The 19,859-nt window shown below is 42.9% G+C and overlaps 1 protein-coding gene across 4 annotated transcripts in view; it reads left to right on the forward strand.

The window, feature by feature from the left end:
• Positions 1–19,859, forward strand: part of GABRA5 (gamma-aminobutyric acid type A receptor subunit alpha5) — a 57,847-nt gene that overhangs the window by 18,388 nt on the left and 19,600 nt on the right. For all 4 annotated transcript variants that reach the window (XM_075093591.1, XM_075093582.1, XM_075093602.1 and 1 more), the window contains one exon: positions 10,333–10,415. In XM_075093591.1, the coding sequence (XP_074949692.1) occupies positions 10,333–10,415 (83 nt within the window). The remainder of the gene's footprint in view (positions 1–10,332; positions 10,416–19,859) is intronic.

A 19,859-nucleotide genomic window follows, 5' to 3' on the forward strand; every position in this document is an offset into this window, starting at 1 on the left:
GCCCACACTTCAGGAGGTTCCTGTTTTTTTCACAGTGGCAGAAAAAGGATCACAGGGTAACTACTGCTACTATTGATGTCTGTGTTTAGTCACACAAGTCCCACCCTATTTACTTATTTTGCATTGGTGTTTCTCACCCCCATACTTATGTGGGGTGGCAACTGGAGATTGGTAGTGCATAAGTCGCCTAAAGCTATGGCATGTTCTGGGCAGCAGCTGGTCCTGTAGCTGTGTTGTGGAGGACTTGCAGAGTTTCCTCTCCATGCAACATAAAGCCTAAGGTTGTGCAAGTGCAGCTCTGAAGTTGGGTTCAGTACTCCACTTTTGTCTAGGTGGGTGTAAGAGGGAATAAAACGCACCTTAGGAGAAGCTCAGGAAACCCCAACAAATTGCAATCCTGCCTTTGTTTGTTTAGATGAAGGGAAGAGTCCTTGCGGTGCGTATAGCAGAAGAATTTTGTTGGTGAGGAAAGGGATAACTAGCGAGGGACGCCAGAGGCCAGCTCGCTGCTGGTGGGTGCCAGGTAGCTGTGGCTGAGTCAAGAGTGGAGGATCAGGAAAGTGCATCTGATGCCTTAGGTGAGACAGGGGTTTGCAAGAAATGAGGGTAGAAGGGTTTTGGGGAGCAGGATACTTGGTATTGATGATGGTCGCTCAGGAATACCTAGAAGGTACTGCAGATTGGGATACAGATCTCTGAAGTAGTCAGAAAGTAAAAGCATGTGTGTGAGGAATAAAGGGCTTAGGGAGGCTCGAGAGTGGCTCCAAGCTGTTTCAGAAAAGAAGAAAGGAAGGGCCTAGTCTAAGATGCTTCAGAGATGTCTGAGCTGATGAACATATTATGGTGAGAAATTAATCCTGGATCATGTTATATCACAATTATCCTGTACAAAATTTTTGGCAATTTGCCCTTCTCTGAAGGCTTCATCAAATCAAAATACCAATATTTATAGCTGAGTAAAGTCATGCAATGGGCATGGGTAGGAATAGTCTTCATTGTCCCATTCCTTTCTACTTGGCTTCTTCAGCCTTTCTACAGGAATGTGTCTTAGTGTGATGCTGCAGATAAGAAAACGCATGTGGCTTGTCATTTAGTCCACTAGCAGTGCCGGTTTCTAGTCTTTTGTCTACTCTGTTCTGTAGAAGTCTTCAGACATTGTCTTTGGAGACCTCAGTTACTTTCTAAGATATCTTATTATTTTAGCTTATCTTATATTGATTTTCAGCCTGACTTATTCTGTTTGCTACTGTTAAATTAAAATTTCCTGAAACCACATACACAAATTTGTATCTTACAGTCATGTTTATATCACTCAAACAATTCCAAACTGTTATTTCTATCTGGTTGCTCTAAATGAGGAAGCAAAACTTTTTCACCAGGCTCTAGCTAAAATCCTGAGTTTGTATCCATTATGTGCACTATATTGAGTGAAAAAGCCTAGGAAGAATTTCTGCAAGAAAGGCTGGCCTTCCCTTTGCATACTCCTGTCAGGAATTCGGGCCAGGAAACTTTGGGACCAGAAGGGGTGATGAAACCCTGTATTGTTTTAATCGCTCAGTCAGACTTCATAAGGTTGTCTCATTGCTCTGCAGTCATCTTGTCAGTGGCTAATGTCCTGTCCATGTGAAAAAAAGACTATGTTTTGACGTGGAGATTCAGCTAGAAGATAAGGAAAATTAGCAAAAATTACTTAGTCAAAATAATGAATGCCGACTATGTTTTTGCCACTAACTGGGTATCTTAAAACATCTACGCAAACTGATTTCAGCGTCAATTCAACACAGACTACTATCTCTAGGTTTGCTCAGTCCAGTGGTCCATTCTACTTGCTTTTGCTGTTCTGTCTCTTCTGAAGGTGTCACTAAGGTGACCTGTTGCTGAGGTGTAGGCACAGCTCCGTAGTCCCTGTTTGCATGCAAGAGCACGGGCCTGCATGACCTGGGGGAAATAGTACCCCACTAATCTTGATAGGAACAGGGAGCTCCCATCCAACTGCATAACTGCATCTTCATCCTGGGGAAATCTGGGTTGAGAGAAGGAGCCAAGTACATTGTTAAACATGGTTTAGTATGAGGACAGTCAAATGTCACTAGGAGATTTGGCCCTTCTTTCCCTCAGGTTGTACTGTAGCAAACAGGTGCTTATGCTGTAGCAGATGCTAGTGCTGGTGGTGGTATAAATAGCAAACAGATGGTTTGAGGCCTGTTTAATGACTCTTTATGGTGTGAAACAGCTGAGGGATCAGAGGGCTCTTTCCCTGGAGCAGCGAGCACCCGCACCCTGCCCCTTTATCTGGCATTTCATCCATGTACTGATCAGGAGCATACAGCATTTCAGAGGCAAGGCAAAAACCCCAGATAATAATGTCCTGTTCGGATGGCTAAACAACATCTTCCGTGTACCAGTAGGTGTACATACAAATAGGTGTCTGCACATGTTTTGCTGTGAAAGAGCATATTGTCAAATTGCTTGATGCGTACCCCATTCACACAGAGGCGTGGAGGAGCACTGAAGTTACACAAAAGGCAGGAGGTCTTGATGAAATGTGGTCTGGGAGGTGGACATAGAAGTGTGAGGTGAATAAGAAGAGGCTGAGGTTAAATGAGAGTTGCTGAAAGGAAACTGTGGTGAGATGTTTTGGAACTCTAGATCATTTGTCTGAACTGTGGAAAATAATCAAGGATTTCAGCTCTGTATTTAGGGTTGCCAGATCATAATCCCTCCTACCTACCCTCCCATGCCTGTACATTGCAATCTAGATGTGAGAGAGCCCAAATGGCCTGGTACTGCCCATCTGCTCCCCCCTGACCCTTATTGCTTTCTAAATCCAGCTCATTTTTCTCTATGGAAAATACTGCATGCAGTTTTGTGCCTGTCCATACAAATCTAGAGGTTGTGTGAACTGGAAGGAAGGAATAGGATGGCTGTGCAGGCAGATAACCCTCATCTACAGGGGAACGTGTGCCATACTGACAGGCAAAAATGGAGAAACAAAAGCTGCTTTGGCCAGTCAGAAAACCTGCACCAATCAAATCGTCTAACAGGTGGTATCAACACTGGAGGGATGGGTGCACTGTGCCGTGTTCATCACTGTCCTTAGCCTTCATCACCTACGGTGTCGGCAAGAGCTTTCTGTTCTCCCTTCTTCTTCGTGTATTTGGGTTTTCTCCCTTTGAAAGGAAGGGCCGCGCCCCCCTGCGGTTGGGTGGCACTGGGCTTTGCCTTCACCAGCTGGTTCTGCCAGCATAGAATCATAGAATCATAATGAAGTGTGGGCTGGTTGAGATGCTGTTTCCCATTTTACCTGCATCAACAACTGCATCAGCTTCTCAGCGTTGCTAGTAGTAGTTAGATTTTTGTTTTTTAATTCAAGAGTTCAGTAAAACTGGAAGCTTATGCAGAGGAGAGATTTCAAGGCCTTCTTCATGGGGTGTCAAGGAAAGTTCATAACGAATAAGGGACTAGCAAGGAGACAAAGCTTGGAGAGGTTTTTAAGTAAAACTATCAAGTAGATGAGTGTGATATTGTGCTACAGCATTCATAGCTGCATAGCCATAGTCATCTAAAGTTTCTTTAGGAAAGTAAGGTTTGTAGGCGGAGTACCTAAAGAAGGAGTGCCAAAAAGTTTGGGGTTTTTTTTACTGCACCAGTTAGTCTGATAAATAAAGCAAGCTTCTTCCATCAAGTTTTACCTTGCTCGTGGACTTCATTAGACACCTTGCATAGTGAGGATGGATAAGCATAAACTCAGTGCTCCATCCATTGCTTTTATCCATATTAAGGAAATACTGTAGAATGGAAGATATTACCTCTACTATAAACTTTTACCAGGAGCTGGAAATGTGTTTCTTTCTATAACCCCCAAATCCCTATCAAAGATCAGATCATTTAAGTGTCCTATTGTTTATTTCATTGCCTTTCTCAGTTCTTCACGTGTCTAGAGGCTGAACATCCCCTCTGTCGCCGTCTAAAAGTGTGCTTTGGATATGCCAAGGTACTCCACAGGCAGGGAGGCCATTCCTATAGTGGTGCTGCTTTTGAGATCAATCCTGTCCACCTATCATCTCAGGATAACCTACTCTTCAGCACAGTTAACCTAGGCAATTGAAGTCTTGTTTTCTCACTTCAACATAAGCTATGCTAAGGATTTGGTTTGCTTAAAATGAGAGTTTTGCTGTCAAGTACACCATGCATCTGAATTATGTATTCACGACTCACAAAAACATCAGTAACTGGAGCTCTTAGTCTTCCATAGTCCTTTCCCTGTGGCATTTTCAAAGCAAATTTTGGTGTTACAGAAAGATAACACATCTCAGTATCCCAGGAAAGTTGGGAAAGGGTAGTATTCGTGGCAGAGTCGTTATGAAGGAAAGATGGACTAAGACACAAATTTCTGCAAACCACCTCACTCCAACTCCTAGCTTTAGTTTCTATTCTGTGTTCACTTTCTTTGGTGGACCCCAAGAAAATGAATGTACAACCAGCATTATAGATAACTGCCTTCACATCCCACACAGAGGTGCAGAACAGGGCCTCGAGTCCATATTTTGGCCTCTTATCCAATACAGTGATGGAGATTCTTGAGCAAGGCAGTGTTTAAATTACCAAGAATAATCACTTCTTTCCCCTGAGCCAGGCTGCAGACAGTCACCCAGCCAGGGACAGGTTTCAGGGTGAGACTTACAGCCATCGATACTGTCACTGCATGTGTATACACATCCTAACACTTCTATGCTGGTTAGGTAACCCACTGTCACCACCATCCACAGTGTTTGTTAGGACTGTATGGGAAGTGCTTCAGAACCAAGAAAGGTCTTTACATATATGTGTGTGTGTGTTTGTCTGTGTGTCTGTGTATATACGCTCATGTACTTGAGGAACACAGGGGACATAAGCTCCCTGGACTACATGCTCAATGTGCTGGGGCCTGTAACAACTCTTGCTTTAAAACCTTTTGAAAGGAATAAGAGTTTGGTTTTAAAGGTGCTCCCAAGACATCACAGTAGGAGAATGGGGTGAGTAGTTGCATCCTAGGTCAAGGCTAAATGAGTAATTCCACAAACCTTACAATGTGTTCACAGTTTGAAAAAAAAAAACGACCCAAACCAGCAACTCTCTGTTACTCTGTTATCTGCATGAGCGTGTGAGGGTGGGTACTGGACATGCCACAAGGGCTTAAATTATTCTGCCGGAGGTCTGATGGAGCAGGTGTCCAGGGAAGCTCCTCCTGGAGTTGGCTCCTGAGCAGGGTCTGACCAGACCCTGAAGCCTCCCTTTGCAGGGAGCCAGCCAGCCCCTTCGGGTGGGGTACAGCTTGGGGTAAGAGGCTGGATCCACTTAAGTCTCTTTTGGCAGGTTGGGGAGACATGAAGATAGATTTGAGATTAATTTCTGGCAAACATTTTGTCTTTTTTTAAGGAAAATGGTGATGGCTGGCCTTACGCTGGGAAGGGCACTTCGGCTCTTCTGCGCCCATTCTGGCCTGAGCGCCACAGCAAGTACTGGTTGCCAGCACAGGTAGGGCCAAAGCACAGCATTAAAATGCTGCTTTTAATCAGGGGCAAGGGCAATGCACAGAAATCAACAACTAAGAAGATGCAGCTTGTTTGGCGATTAGGGCAAAACAGGCGAAGAGCTTCGTATCTCTCTGGCCCCAATACCTCAGAGCCAAGAAAACTTTCTTTGTCTCCCTCTCATCAGTAACTCCTGTTATTCAACACTTATCTTGAGTTAACTTCTCCCAAAAGCCAGTGGTGACTCTGCCTTTCCGCTCCCCTCTCCCTCTAAAGCTTTCTGTTTTAATTTGTTTGCATACTAAAGCTAGTTGCTGATAAGGAAAAGCAAGTTCTTGCGTCTGTCTGTTGGCTCCCCAGGCAGGTGACTGCCGCAACCTCCTGCCTGGCAGCTGCAGATAATACTCCAGAAAGCGTTTTCTGCACTTCTGGGGTAGCAGAGAGATGATAGCTTTGCTCAGTCTCTGAGCTCTTTTCCCCTGAGTAGGAGCAGATGCTTCTTGCATTGAGGGAAATCACAGGAACAGCAGGGAGGTCACTGCAGCCCCCTAAACTGGCTCTTGCGGGACAGAGTGCCTTGTGCTCTCCTTGAAGCACACTTGCTGTGGATGTCTGGCTCCCAAACATCTACATTTATTTCCTTGCCACATCCTTGACTTTAACACCTCCTTCTCCCCCACCTGTTAAAAAGCAATGGGCTCTTGAAAGCATCATCTTACTTAATTCTCCAGTCAAAATGGTTGAAGGTGACTTTCTGGGGTGAAGACTTGCTGCTTGAATTGTGCTTTTCTTAGATGGCTGTTCACTTATGTGCCTATATTTTGCTGAAACAGAACACAGTTCAGTAATCCAAATGTATGTTCTTAAAGTAAAAGCTATACATAATGAAGCTTTGATGAAACTTTCATGTGCAATTATGGATGATAAGTGAAATAATTTGTAGACCTAACTTTTTTTTTTCAGATAGTTAAGGTATGCTGTAGCATTTTGTTGGTTGATTAACATTTGGATAGCAGTGTATGTACTTCGAGCATTATGAAAGTGAGAATTTGTAATTCGTAATAAAGCAGCAACTGTAACCCAGGTTTGTGACGTATTTTGGGTGAACACTGGCCCCACCGAAGTCAAGAAGAATTTTATCATTAACTTCAATAAAATCAGAGTTTCGTCCTCCCATTGTAAAGGACCTTTAACAGCCACTTATAATCTTGTCAAAAACTCTGTTTGAGTGAAACTAATCCCATAGGGCTTTTATTAAGACAGAATGATGGTGGAGGAGGAAAGCTTTTAAATGCCTCTGTTGGAAAGAACTCCAGTTTGAGCAGTGCTTGTGCTGTGACAGAAAAATCCTGGTTTGGAGACTGACTCTAGCTCAGATAACTGTGCTGCAATGAGCACAGCAAGATAGTTCTGGAGTGGCCATATAAAAAGCATTAGGCAAAGGCCGTTTAATATATGCATGCCAAGGCCTCCTTTCTCCCGATAAATGTAAATGGGGAGTAATTTTGTTATAATCAGCTGTGTAAACTAGGGTATGCAAAGGGTACCTAAGCTTTAACACTATGTTAAAAGCCAAAGTGTGCAAATATCACCCCAGGTGATATTTGAAGGAGCAGACCCAGATCTCAATTTCTTTGTGACTCCTGGAGCTATGATCTGAATATATAGTTTGTACTGTGCACATAGGAGCAAATCTGTATGCAGTGACCCATGCTTCCAGCCCTCAGAGTGTAAGAGGTGGCTGCTGTGCTGCTTTTTTTTTTTTCCTGTATGCAGTAGAAAATCCAATCTCTTTGAACCAGGAGTCAATTTAGTGACCCTGTTTTTCAGGTCCTCACACAGTAATGAAAAACAGCTACTGTTGGGCACAGAGTGCTCTGCAGAAATTCAGGGTGGTGACATTTATGCGGTGTATCAGAACCCACAGTCAAGTTTTCTGTTGCTTTGCCCATTACAAGATGCTTCACAAGCCTCGGGTAATGCCCCCTTTGTAAGAGCATTTACTGAGCATTTTAAATTTACATAAGAGGCCCAGCTACATACTTTTTAAGAATAGCATGTAACAAATAGGTATAGCCAGTTCATTTGTTCAGGATGGGCAGACTAAGAGTGGCCCTAGGATGGAGGCAGGGGAAAAGGAAAGAAGCATGCAGGTATCATTGATAATGAGCAAAAGGAACTTCTTCATCCAAAGAATCCATGTTAATGAAAGGATAGGCTGTACCCAAGCACATCTGCAGCTGCTAAACTCAGTTCTCCCCACCCCTGGGCTAGACCCAGAAGACTGCACCAGGCACCATCGCATCACCAGGGTCTTTACAGCTTCTGAGACAGTTAGTGGCAGCCCGGTGCCCTCCAGCCTCACATGCTACCTTTTCATTTAAGACAGGCAGAAATAATTTCTGGAGGCACTTAACTAAGTTCCACTGGGTCACAGTCTCTGTGCACCTCATCTTCACTTTTCTTCCACATTTATGGTTTATGAATGGCTACAGCCTTCCTCATTGCACACAAGGGTTATTTCCAGGGTTACAGGCAGCAGGATACAATTCATAGGACCATCAGATGAAACAGAAGGTCTTATTCATTATTTTGCATTGATTCCACAGCTGCTGTCTTGGTAAGATGGATACCGGGATCCATCCCTTCCTTGGAGGTTTGCACATGACAAGTATGTTTACTAAAATGTTGTCAAGCTGCAGCCTTTGAAACAAAATACTTGAACTGTTGGTAAATGAAGAGACAGAGACAGACTGCTTTCTTATGGCACTTGGAGCAAGGTTTCTGAATTTATCAAGAAAATTAAATTTGCAATACTTAGTACAGAAAATATAATGATGCGCAGGAGGAATGGCAGCCTTGCTTTAAAGTACCCATTAGAATGATTTTTATGAAAAGAATGCAAGTTCTGGACAGGGTGCTACTAGAAGCAGCTTGTTAAATTCATCCATGTAGCACTCTCAGTGACTGTAGCTTTGCTGGCTTCGGTGTCAAAGGGCAGTCCCCACTGCAGACAACTTTGTATTTTAGTGATTTTAAAATTTCTTTTGCAACAATAAAGCCCAAGAAAAGTTTTGCCTAAGGGCAGGTATCTCAGGCCTCAGCCATTTCTTTTTCATATTGTAGACTTCCTGTCTGTTCTTACCAAATGATACATTATCTCTGCTCTGAACGGATTTTTTTTCTTTTCCTTTATATGTTGTATTATCTTTTTGTTTTCTATTACTCTTTGCAGTTTGCCTTTTTCCCTCCCCGCTTCCTACCCCATCCTCATGATGCAATCGCTAGCCAACGATACTATTGCATTTCTCTGTACTTATTTTGCCATTTCCAGCTATTGGTAAAGCTCCAGAGTATCTGTGCATTGGCAGAGAGTGGAGCTGTTTCCCCCAATTTGTTATCCATGTAGCCAGAGTGCCCCAGCAAGGCATCATTGTGTTGTATTGAATTGGACTGACTGAACACTGTGCCATCTGTACACGGACAGATTGTTACCCTTTACGATCCCTTTGGATAGAGGTTCTTGTAGCAGGAATACTTGCTTTGGTGTGCTAATGTGAAGTGGTGAGTATATATAGCCAGGGAGTATGGCTACGTGTGGCTGTTGTGATAGGAAAGGGTACTTTTGCATTCTGGTAGTAGGGTGTTTTGGATTTCTTTGCAGATTTTGGCCCCCCAGGCAGCAGTTTGGTGAGGAACCAGGCTGGCCTCTAGCAGAGCCCTGCATCACCACAGCACCCCGCAGTTTGTGAGGCTTTGAGTGTCTCTGGCCTGTCGGCTCTGAGGCAGAATAGCAGCATCAAATGAGAAAGCCATAAGGATATTCATAATGTAAAATGAGATTTGCATCCTCACTATTCTGAGCAAACCGTCTGTATTATGCAAATATCAAAATGGCCTAATCAAAAGCAGGTTCTCATTGTGGTATGTGCTGCATGCACCTAGAAGAGTAAGCTTTGGCTCTCGATATGTGCTCTCTGCTCAGAAATTTACCTTAGACTTTTCTTTGTGTTCAGCTTGATCTGTCAGTACTACAGAACATCCATAGGATATATCTATTTTTTTCCTAAAGAGTTTTTCCTTCCCTACCCATTTGCCCACTATAGCTCAAGAATTTCCATACAGTGGCAGGGCGATCCAGGATAGAATTGTTTCCCCAGGCAATACGCTGGGGAAAATGGCCCTGGTGTTTTTTCCTGACAAGATGCCTACATAATTCACGATTGGACTGCCCCAATTCCATTTGAATTCCACAAAAACTAACTGTAGTACTATATAAAGTAATACATATAGAATTAGATATAAATATGTAATTGACTTTATATATGACATTTTATATAGCTATAAATGTTTCTTTTATATACTTATATTTATTTATCAATATTTATGTATTTAAATAGTTACATCCATATATGAAGTCAATGCTTCTTTATGTCTGTAACCGTGCTATACTCAGGTGTCAAATTCCTCCTCCAGTTGCAGTATCTACAGACAGCAGATAAGAATAAGGTGCATGGCAGAAGCACCATCACAGGAGTTCCTTCACATACTAGTAAGAAAGAATGATCTTACTGAAACAGCTTACATAAAATCAGTTCATGTGTCTCAGTGTTACTAGATAAGGTCTACAGCATGCACACTCAGTGGTCCACCTGGCTTATCTCACATTCAGTTTAACAGGGGCTTTCTGTGATTTCGGCAGGAGCGAGGAGCCTTCAGGAAAAGCTTGCTTGTGTCAGCCCTCATGTATTGTGGTGAGAGGCCTAAAGTGAAGACGCCGGGGAAAAAAATGATGTGTTTTCTTTTTATTCCCTCACAGATTGACCATCTCTGCTGAATGTCCCATGCAGCTTGAAGATTTCCCCATGGATGCACATGCTTGCCCATTAAAATTTGGAAGCTGTAAGTTGTCTACTGAAATAAGAACTGGAAAAATCTGTTGTTATCTGGCTTTTCACGTTCAGCTGCGTCTTGCACAAATCATTCACCCTTCCCCCGGCTCCCCTTTTAACATTGCTCATTAGCACCCCCAGTCTGCCACCCCTGCTACTACCCTGCTGCTCGTTTTCCATGAGTGTGCTTTATCTGGCACTGCCCCTTTTCAGCTCATACTTGAATGCTCTGTCATAAATGGTGAGCTGATGGGTGATATGTCTTATATATCCACATCAAGCTTAACAGCCGCTGTTAGATGGAGTAGTAGATGCAAACAGCTAAGTTGATAACTTGGTTTTACCTCTGTAGAAAAATGGAGCTTTCATTGGAAAGTATCAGATCGATGTGCTATTGTAGTACTTACATGAATCAGACTGCAGTGCGATATCTACATTGCATATATTAAAAGAGATCTAGAATACTAAAATAGGAAATATCTTTCCATTGGCTTTAATAAATCCAGTCCTGTATCTTGTTATATGATGTTGCATAGACATGTATTTGTATATCTGCACACATTCTTTTAAACCGTATGCTGAACGATGATTTTTCCTCAATTCCAAACCTCTAATCCACCACACTGCTGCCTTGCCAGAAGCTTACTTTAAAAATAACCTCAGGGGATCAGATGGTTATATCTAAATACAAAGCTCTTAATTAAAGTACAGATGAGGCTACTACAGTCGGCATTTTTTATTTCGGTAATCAAATCAGAGGTTGCAGGTGCAATCAGTGTCTCTAAAGACTTTTGAAAATTACCAGGCAAGGCATTTTGCTAGTCCCTGAAGCCACCTAACTTCAGCATTTTTCAATGTTTTTTCAGTCGTATCAATTTAGAGTCACTAATCCTAGCAAGATTAAGCTTTGCCTTTATCGTCTGGATGTGCCCTGGTTTAATACTGGCTATGCATTGTCTTCTAGTGGTCATACTAAGAGGTAAAAATACTGTTTACAGTAAGAATTACCAAATTACCAAGCTTAAGATGAACTGATTTCCCTTCCCTCTTCCAATCCAGGTAGACCCAGTTTCATCTGAATAGCCACCAGTATTTTACAAGGTCACTGCAGGTTCGGGTGTGTCCATTTACTTCAGCAGTGTTAATTTACGGCAAAGCCAATATAAATAGACCTTTACAGTCAACTTAAAAAACTATATGCAAAACATCCATTTCATCCCAAACTTGAAAATGGGAGAACATTTCACAGGGAGGTGTCATTATTTGTATATAGGGTTAAACAAAAGCTACTGAAAGAATTAAGATGAAAAAGAAAAATAAGTTGTCCTTCCTGTTATTACATATTCTTTACTGTATTGATAAAGTTGAAGTCACACCTGTTGCTCTCTAGTGCAGACTATAGAACTGGGATGTTGGGTAGTTTTATGAAATCTTGCAAATTATGCAATATAAAACTAAAAGATACATATTTAAACAAAGTTCCTGATGGAGCAGAGATCTGAAGCTCAACCTTAAAACTAAATGGATGCTTCAATACATTAGTAGACTAGGTGCAGTAAGGTACGGGTTCTAATGCTCCATATAGTAACACACACACAAAAAAACCACAAACGTGCAAGTGCAGGAGATAACTTTACTAGGTAAGTGATAAACGCTTAGAAGGAGTACAGTCTTCAACAGCGTTGAAAAAAACCCAACAATCTGTCCAAATGCAATTACATGTTCTGCTTGTGCCAGGTGTGTTACATATTAATCACCTATTAGCACACAGGTAATTTTAACCCAGGGAAAAACAACACTGAAAAGCCATATTTTAGGCATGTGAGGGCTGAATATGATTTTAGTTCATGTTCCTTGCCACTCTCAGTATACAACCTTAGAGTGTATTTTATAAGCTACTACAAGTCATGTTTAAGTTCTTCCACAGTATACAGACGTGGAGCCATTTGGCCTTTGCTAGTCCACACTGGTAGCCTCTGCAGTAAATAAATATATAGGGACAAGCTATAGCCTTATGAATATCTGTATTACTGATCTGACAGCTCATTAGTAATTTATTATGATTTAATATACAGATGTTTGCACACATAGCAGCCAATAAGTCAGGTTTTATTGAATTAGCCCAGATGTATTTTAGGAGAATACAATATTTATCCCCTATTTACACTAGGTTTGCGTTAAGTCATCTTCAGGCTTGCAGCAAGACAAAGCCTAGAGGTGTATATTATACGCATGCCCTTTCTTATTTAGCTTTCCTCCCTGACTTTCCCCAGAGGGTTTCTTTTTAATGGTCTTCTTTCCAAGAAGGATTTTGAAAAGCCTCAAGGGATAGCATCAAAGTAAATGTTAAACACATTATCAGTAGAGCTGGGAGGGTGGAGAAGAGACGAGTGCTAACTGGTCAGAGGGTGGAGGGAGCAAGGCAGCAAAACAAAGCAGCTGGTGCACAGGTGGATTCGCAGGAGAAAGGATGCCAAGAAGCCATTGGTACCACATCAGTGGCAGGAGCAGGTTATTATTTTTCTGGCAGCATCAGCGTTCACTGCACTTGCTATAATTCAGCAAGCGAAAGAGAAAAAGCCTTGACATCTCCTTCAGTATTACAGAGAAGGAATTTTAATCTTGCTCACGGAAATAAATTTCTGAATAAATTGAATTCTTATGTCCCATTTGACTGGCTTCTTGCTATATTAGAATTGTGGGAGATTTTATGGGCCTAGGCAGCATTATATGTAGCAACAGAATATTTTGCAGAAATAATTAAAAGCAAGGTCGAATATGGGAAAAGGGACATTAAGTTACATGCACACACCACCAGCCTAGATACCTGCTGGGCAGGTCAAATGCCAACTACAGAAGTAATATTTCTTAATGCCTGATGGCATGTCCTGAAAAGCTATGGTGGCTAGAGGCCAGAAGTTCAATGACAGCTTCTAATGAAGTGAACAGAGCAGGTTTTAGTTGTCCTCCTCTTAAGTACAATGCCCCAGTGCTCAGAGATGGCAAGATCAGTTGGGTCTGCTCCAGGAGATGCGTGTACAGGGTACTGTCCCTCTGGGCTTGCATCCCTGCCTAGTGATAAGGCCGCCAGTAGAAATCATCCTGCAGAAATCTCATTTAGAGATACAAGGGAACTGGGGACGGTGCATGAGCGCAGGCTCTGCTCCCTTCGAACCAAGGGGTGCTCATTGGGGATGGCCGTGGCAGTCTGTTCATTACCTGACAGTAGCATGCAAAGAATGCTGGTTTCTTCTATGGCCGAGTTTAAAATAAACTTTCCGTTGCAATTCTAGTGCTGGCCTGTGCTCTAAATGAATTTGCTGGTCAAACAGGATCTGATGGAATTTCATTGTGCCAGCCACAGTTTCACTTGCAGCATCTTAGCCTAAGAAATTCCTCCTTACCCCCAAGCTATTTCTGGTGTGGGGAGGAGGAATTAGATAAGACAGCAAGGACGTTAAAGCTAGGAAGCTTTAATGTTTCACCTCTTCCACTGATAGGCCTTAAGAGTACATTAAAAGTATCGTTTAGTACAGTTTCCAAACACCCGTGTGTTACCGCATAGGTAAGCATCATTATCTCTAGGGCAGCTGAGGCAGAGAAGTTAATTGAATTTCCATAAGGTCACAGAGCAAATCAGTGTCAGAAAAAGGATTAGATTCAACTTCTTTGGTTGGAGAGACAGATGTCTAATCCACTAGACCATGAAGGCCTCTGCCCAAGCAACTGACTTAACTCCTAAATCTCATTTTACTCATGCGTTAATTATATCAGTTTTACCTAGCTCACAAGGTTGCCCTGAAGATGAATTAGTTAATTGCTATTCATGAACATTAACCAGTGCTTTGACAATGTCAAATACTGTAAGGTGGAGTCTATTTATGGCAACTGTCTCTTGAAGGCACAGTGTCTGAGTACATGTAGTTATCAGATCTTGTATTGTAGAATAGATAAATGCATGAATCTGCTGCCCACTAGTCACTCAGCTCAAAAAAACCCCTACTATTTTTAGAGTAGAGAGTCTAATGAATATTCTGAAAATAATGAGATCCCCTAGCTCATGAGCAGGGGAAAAACAGGCCTGGCATTTATTCCTGATGAATTTAATTTGGCCACGTGTATGGCGAAGGTTGATCACTGTAGGTCAAAAAAGGAATTTTCTGACTCTGTGAGAAAACAGCACTAGGTGAAATTTGTAGTGTGTGAAGAAAGTAGTTAATACGGTTATGTTCATCTTCCCTTTTAAGAGCTCAAACTGAGTCATGGTGTTTGCTGTTGTCTTTGATAAAGGAAAGTGCACAGGCTATTTCTGTAGCAGGAGACACGCCCAAGTTATTTTCTTCTAAGAAGCTCTGGTGAACTCAGAGTAATGAGGAGACAGTAACTTCACCAGTATCCCAGGATTTTATTGCAACGCTTAACATCAACGCACTCGCTGTTCACCAACTCTCCATGCACCTACAGCCACTGAGAAGTTTCTCCAAAAATAGTATTTTAAGAAAATTCCCCGGATGGTGAAGTTTATAATGCTGAGAATTAGCTGAGATAGCACTGAGGTAAAGGCACCTGCAGGGGGTTTCTTGATTTTGTGCTTCCCCCATTTAACACCTGTGAAGCTGCAGGAGAGCTGCAGGTGGGGAGGGAGAACTTCAAAACCGAGTCCCTCCAAATAGACTCTAATTCTGGTTTAGTAAAATCTGATAAAGAAAGTATTCAGCCTCTCAAAACCTGTGGGTAAAAGTCTTGTATAATAATATAACTAAATGAATAATAAATAAAGACAAATGTTAATTTTAGGAGACTTGAAAAGGGGAAATGGCCCTTTGGTAGGTTTGCCTGGGCTGCTCCCAGGGAGAGCTGAAACTGCAGTTTCACGTGTAGAGGCAGAGCTTTTCTGTTACTCATCTCTATCAGCTGGCCAGAAGAGGCTCCTGAGTCCATTCCTGAGAGCCGAGACAGGCAGCACAGCTTGTTGACTCTGCTGGAAAGCATTAGTGCCTTCTATGTGAAAGGGCACATGGAGAGAGCCAGGAAGGTTCTCTGTGAAATGCTGTGCGGCCAAGTTCAAGATTAAGTTGTGATTGTGCCATTTGAGGCAAAAAACAGTTAATGTAGAAATGGTAGGTTTGGCCTTTCTGCAGCGTGTAGAAGCTCTCCTTGAAGTCAAGGGAGGCGTGCTGCTCGCTTATATAATGTCTTCTCTTACATTTCCCTAAGGTTTATCACAGCTTGCTTAGATGCCTCCATTGCAATGAACCTCTGAATGACTAAAATAAGGTGAAGCTAGGTGAATACTAAAATTCAAGATTTCTAAGAAGTTTGATGTATTTCTCTGCTCACTCTTCCTGCCCCGTGTTACTACTAGTTACTAACCACCACTTTGGCTGGAATTCTTCTCCCCTAATTTTTAGCTATTTAGAAGCTAGGTCTCCAGGTATGCTGAAAGAGGTGCTCGTGGCAGCATCAGACAGGCAGTCTAGACAACTAGCTTGGACCAGGGGTGTAATTTTCCTTAAGTTTGGCGAGTAAAAGCATAGGCATCTAGCCTGAACTGATTTTCCATACAACTGTTAGAATGAGTGGAGGAGGTGGAGACCACCTAATGGTACTGCTGTTGCTTGCCTCTAGTTTCCTTGAAATCATGGACTAGTCGTGGAGCTGCGTTGTTTAAAAAAATAAATCTTTTGTTTCAGAAGCCCTTAATACACAGACTCCTGACTGAAACACACCCACAAAATCATGGGGATTCACTGGAGCCACAAGGGTCCCCTGGACTCCCCAAGATGCACTGCAGCTCTTACCTGGTCTGGGTCATGGAAATACTCCTCTTCAGAATGAGCGGGGTGGTTTGGCCTATGTCAAAAGCTTTGCACTGACAGCCTTGGAAAATGGGCAGGATGGATCTGTCATAATTTTAGATAGACATATGTCACAATTAGTTATCTAGACTCCTTTCATGGCTACTGAAAGGAAAGAAATACTTTTGTAGTGTGGTTCATTAGAACTATTCTTGATAACTGCCTAAGGTTGAGATGAATAATGTTTTAGAAGTTCCTATTTTTTCTGCAATACTAGCTCAGGTGTAGATGAGTGTATTGTACGCTGGTCACAGTAACTTAAAAGTCTGTTTTTCTCTACATCGCTAGCTCAGAAATACCTACTTCTGTGGTACTTCGTCCAGAAGAATCAGTCACAGCTGTAGATGAGTTAGGTGTTACTTGTGTTGGTGGCAAGCTTTTGTATCTGTCCTAGGTACTGTTTTAGCTATTTCTGCTGGAAGTCCCATTTTTCAAAGAATCTTAATAAAAGTCAGTAGGGCTCTTCAGTATAGAGACAACTTACCGTTTCTGCATGACTCTTGTATGATCTGTGCTGTTCCTCCTGCATTAAGTGGAGCGGGTTATACCAGAGATACTTAAGCCTTCTCACAGGTGGTGCAGCATAGCCTGTACTCATTTCAGGTATGCTTCTATAGCAATATGGACACCTCTTCAGCCAGCATTTTGATCAGCCAGTGCTGCCAGCAGCTTCATCCTTGCATTGAGTCCCACAGTGTGGAGCGGTGCAGCCTGGCACTCCCAAGGGGCAGGAGATTATGCAAGCATGGTCCATAATAGAAAATACTGTAATATTCAGATATTTCAGAGATCCAAGAAGCTTTCTTAACAGGAATCTACTTAGATATTAAAACATAGGGTTTGGGGCCTGGACTGGATGGTGCAGGTTTCTGCAGCAGCTATTGTTATGGGACCCTAGTCGGCGTCAGAACTTGCACTTCTCACTCATCAGGTAGGTTTCCCATAGAAGCGATACCTTTTAGTGTCACAAAAGGGAAAAGGGCCCTTCCTAAAAGCTCCCTAAAGTTATCAGATCAATCAGTTTTTCTTCAGCAGCTGTTCTAGTATCCTCTTTCAGAGTTTGCTGTCACTGTTGTTAATTAACTTTTCAAAGACTTTGTCACATATACATGATTACTGTTTGCACTGAGATAAAAATGCAGCATTTGCTACTGTCTAGTTCTCTGGGTGTGACTGCCTCCCTGTGAAACATTGCCTAGCTCTGGGTCAGTCACTTCCTACTTCTGGTCACCCCCCCATTCAGAAGCCAGTGAGTTTTTCCCCCTTAGGTTCTTAACAGAGGAAAAAGGGGAAGTCAGAAAGAACAATTGCTCACACAGGGCATTTGCCCTGTGATCTGAAAAAGATGTTGTCTTCCCTATCCCTCACAGCCAGCGCTAACACTCAGGCTACAAACTCTGCCGACATGCAGCAGCTGAGGGCTTGGCTCCCTACCAGCCTGGAGCAGCCGCCCTACAGGGCGGATCTCCTTTAACGAAACCCTTTTCTGTATGAGTAAGGAGTGCTTCCCGGGGGCATCGGCAGCAGTTTTTGTAGCAGCTACAGAGAGCGCCTTGAGCGGCTGCAGCTGAAAGGCTGCACGCTGCCTGCCTGGGGAGCAGCCTCCTCACTGGGAGGTGGCCCACATGCATCAGGTGTTTTGGGGGGAAAAGCCTGACTGGTGGTGTTTTTGAGCTCAAGGAAAGAAAAGTTCAGGCAAGGGAAGGAGTTGGTGTGGAGATACTCAGCAGTATTTTTTTTAATCTCACCTGGAAGAGATCTAGACACGATTGTGGCAGAGTGGTGTGGAGATCCAGGTGCTTTGCTGATGGTACAAGCATCAGCCTGTGTTTTCCACTCTGGAGATTTCAGCCTAAATTTAAAGGCTGTGCAACTGCTTGATTACAGGAAAACAGTGGTTCAATTTGAGCTGTCAGCAGTAGAAAACAACATGCAGAGACTCTGTGCTTAATGCGCTTAAGCTTTCAAATGACCCTTGGGTGCAAACCTGCAAAGACATTGCTGGGCCTATAATGCCCCAAAAGGCACAGTGAGAGCTTATGGTTGCCAGCCATGGATCATGGGTTTATGCTACTGGTAAACGGGGTATTGTTTCTAAATGGGACGAATGGGTAAATACTGCTCCGCTGCTTTACAAGCCAGGTTTTTAATGGGTGTTATTTTCTAAGGTGGCTGTTTCCATGGCTTGTAAGCATTTCATAAACATTTCTGAAATCATTCTCATGATGCTGGTGTGAGGTTGGTAGGTCTCTGCTGCCTGCATTTTGCAGGTGGGGGATAAAGGAGGCAAAGAGCAATTACAGTCTCTTCTGAGCAAAGATAGAGTGGTTCATTATGCGCTTTTATTGCCTCTGTCGTTATGGGTCCCTAGGTTCAATTAGAGCTTCCCAGTTCTACTGCAGTAGATTAATGACAAAATGACTTGCCTAGGTGGTTGGTTTTTTTTTTTTTTTTCCCCCCTGAGAAAAGGCTGCAAGACACCACTGAAACTTGGATTTCAGTTTCCAGTCTGGCAACTCATTCATGACACTTCTGTCTCTGGTAGGCCAGGGAGTCCTCCCCCTACATTGCCAGATCCTGCATTAGCCTCCTCCCCTATACAGAGTGCCAAGTTAGCCTGAGTTGTGATCTAGCGCTGCTGCAGTCCCAGCTCAGCAAGCTTCTTCAAAGGAAACAGTTGTTTCACATTGTCTTCCATGAAGAAACATGAGGGAAGGAGAAATGGGAAGAAGGAAAGCCTGAAGGGCCTTCTGTTTTTCCCATTCCCGCTTTGTATCCACTGAAAGTCTCCTCACAGCCAGCCTCTTCTAGCAGCTAGCCGTTTTGCTGAAAGCATCCAAGTGGTAAATCTGTCAGCAAAGCTGGGATTCCTCCCTCCTAAATTTATATTTCTGCAGAGTAAATATATACAGCTGAGCTGATCACTCTCACCCTCTTATAGTCAGGGAAGAGAAGCAGATATTTTTAGGCTCAGGTTAATCTCCTCCTAAAGCAGATGACTAAAATAGGTCAGCTGATGGCTGTAGATAAGGAGGTGTTTTACTTGTGCACAGCGAAGATGAGACTGTGCACACCTTTGGGTCTGGGCCTCTGTGACTGGAAGGGGCTGATTCCCAAAGAGGGGGCATGAGCCTGAGTGCTGGGGCAGACAGCAGGCGAAATGGCAGCGCCTCCGGTAAGCAACAGATCACCTCAGAGAGGCTCCTTGTATCCACCACCGAGGCTGGGCAGTTAGAACCGACGGCCTTAGGAGGTTTTGTCCCCTTATCTTAAATGGGGGCTGCACTGCAACTCATGGCAGGAGTGTATAATTCTGCTTCTGAATTTTAGATGATGGCACCTCTGGTGTAGGGAATAAGTTTTAGTGATTGCAATCTCAAAGCGGTATTAAAGTGTTTGAATGATAACATTTCAGCCTCCTATCTCTACATACCTATTGATTACACATTCGCACAGCATTATTAATGTAGCAGTACCCCTGTGAGTTTATTAATGTCTTCATTAAGGGACCGGTTTCAGAAACAAAGGTATATATTTAATTCTGCAAGTAGTCCCAATCACTTTTGGCTGCTTTCAGGTCATATTGATTTATAAGT

Source organism: Phalacrocorax aristotelis, chromosome 1 (assembly GCF_949628215.1).
Source record: "Phalacrocorax aristotelis chromosome 1, bGulAri2.1, whole genome shotgun sequence".
In the NCBI taxonomy this organism is placed as follows: domain Eukaryota; kingdom Metazoa; phylum Chordata; class Aves; order Suliformes; family Phalacrocoracidae; genus Phalacrocorax; species Phalacrocorax aristotelis.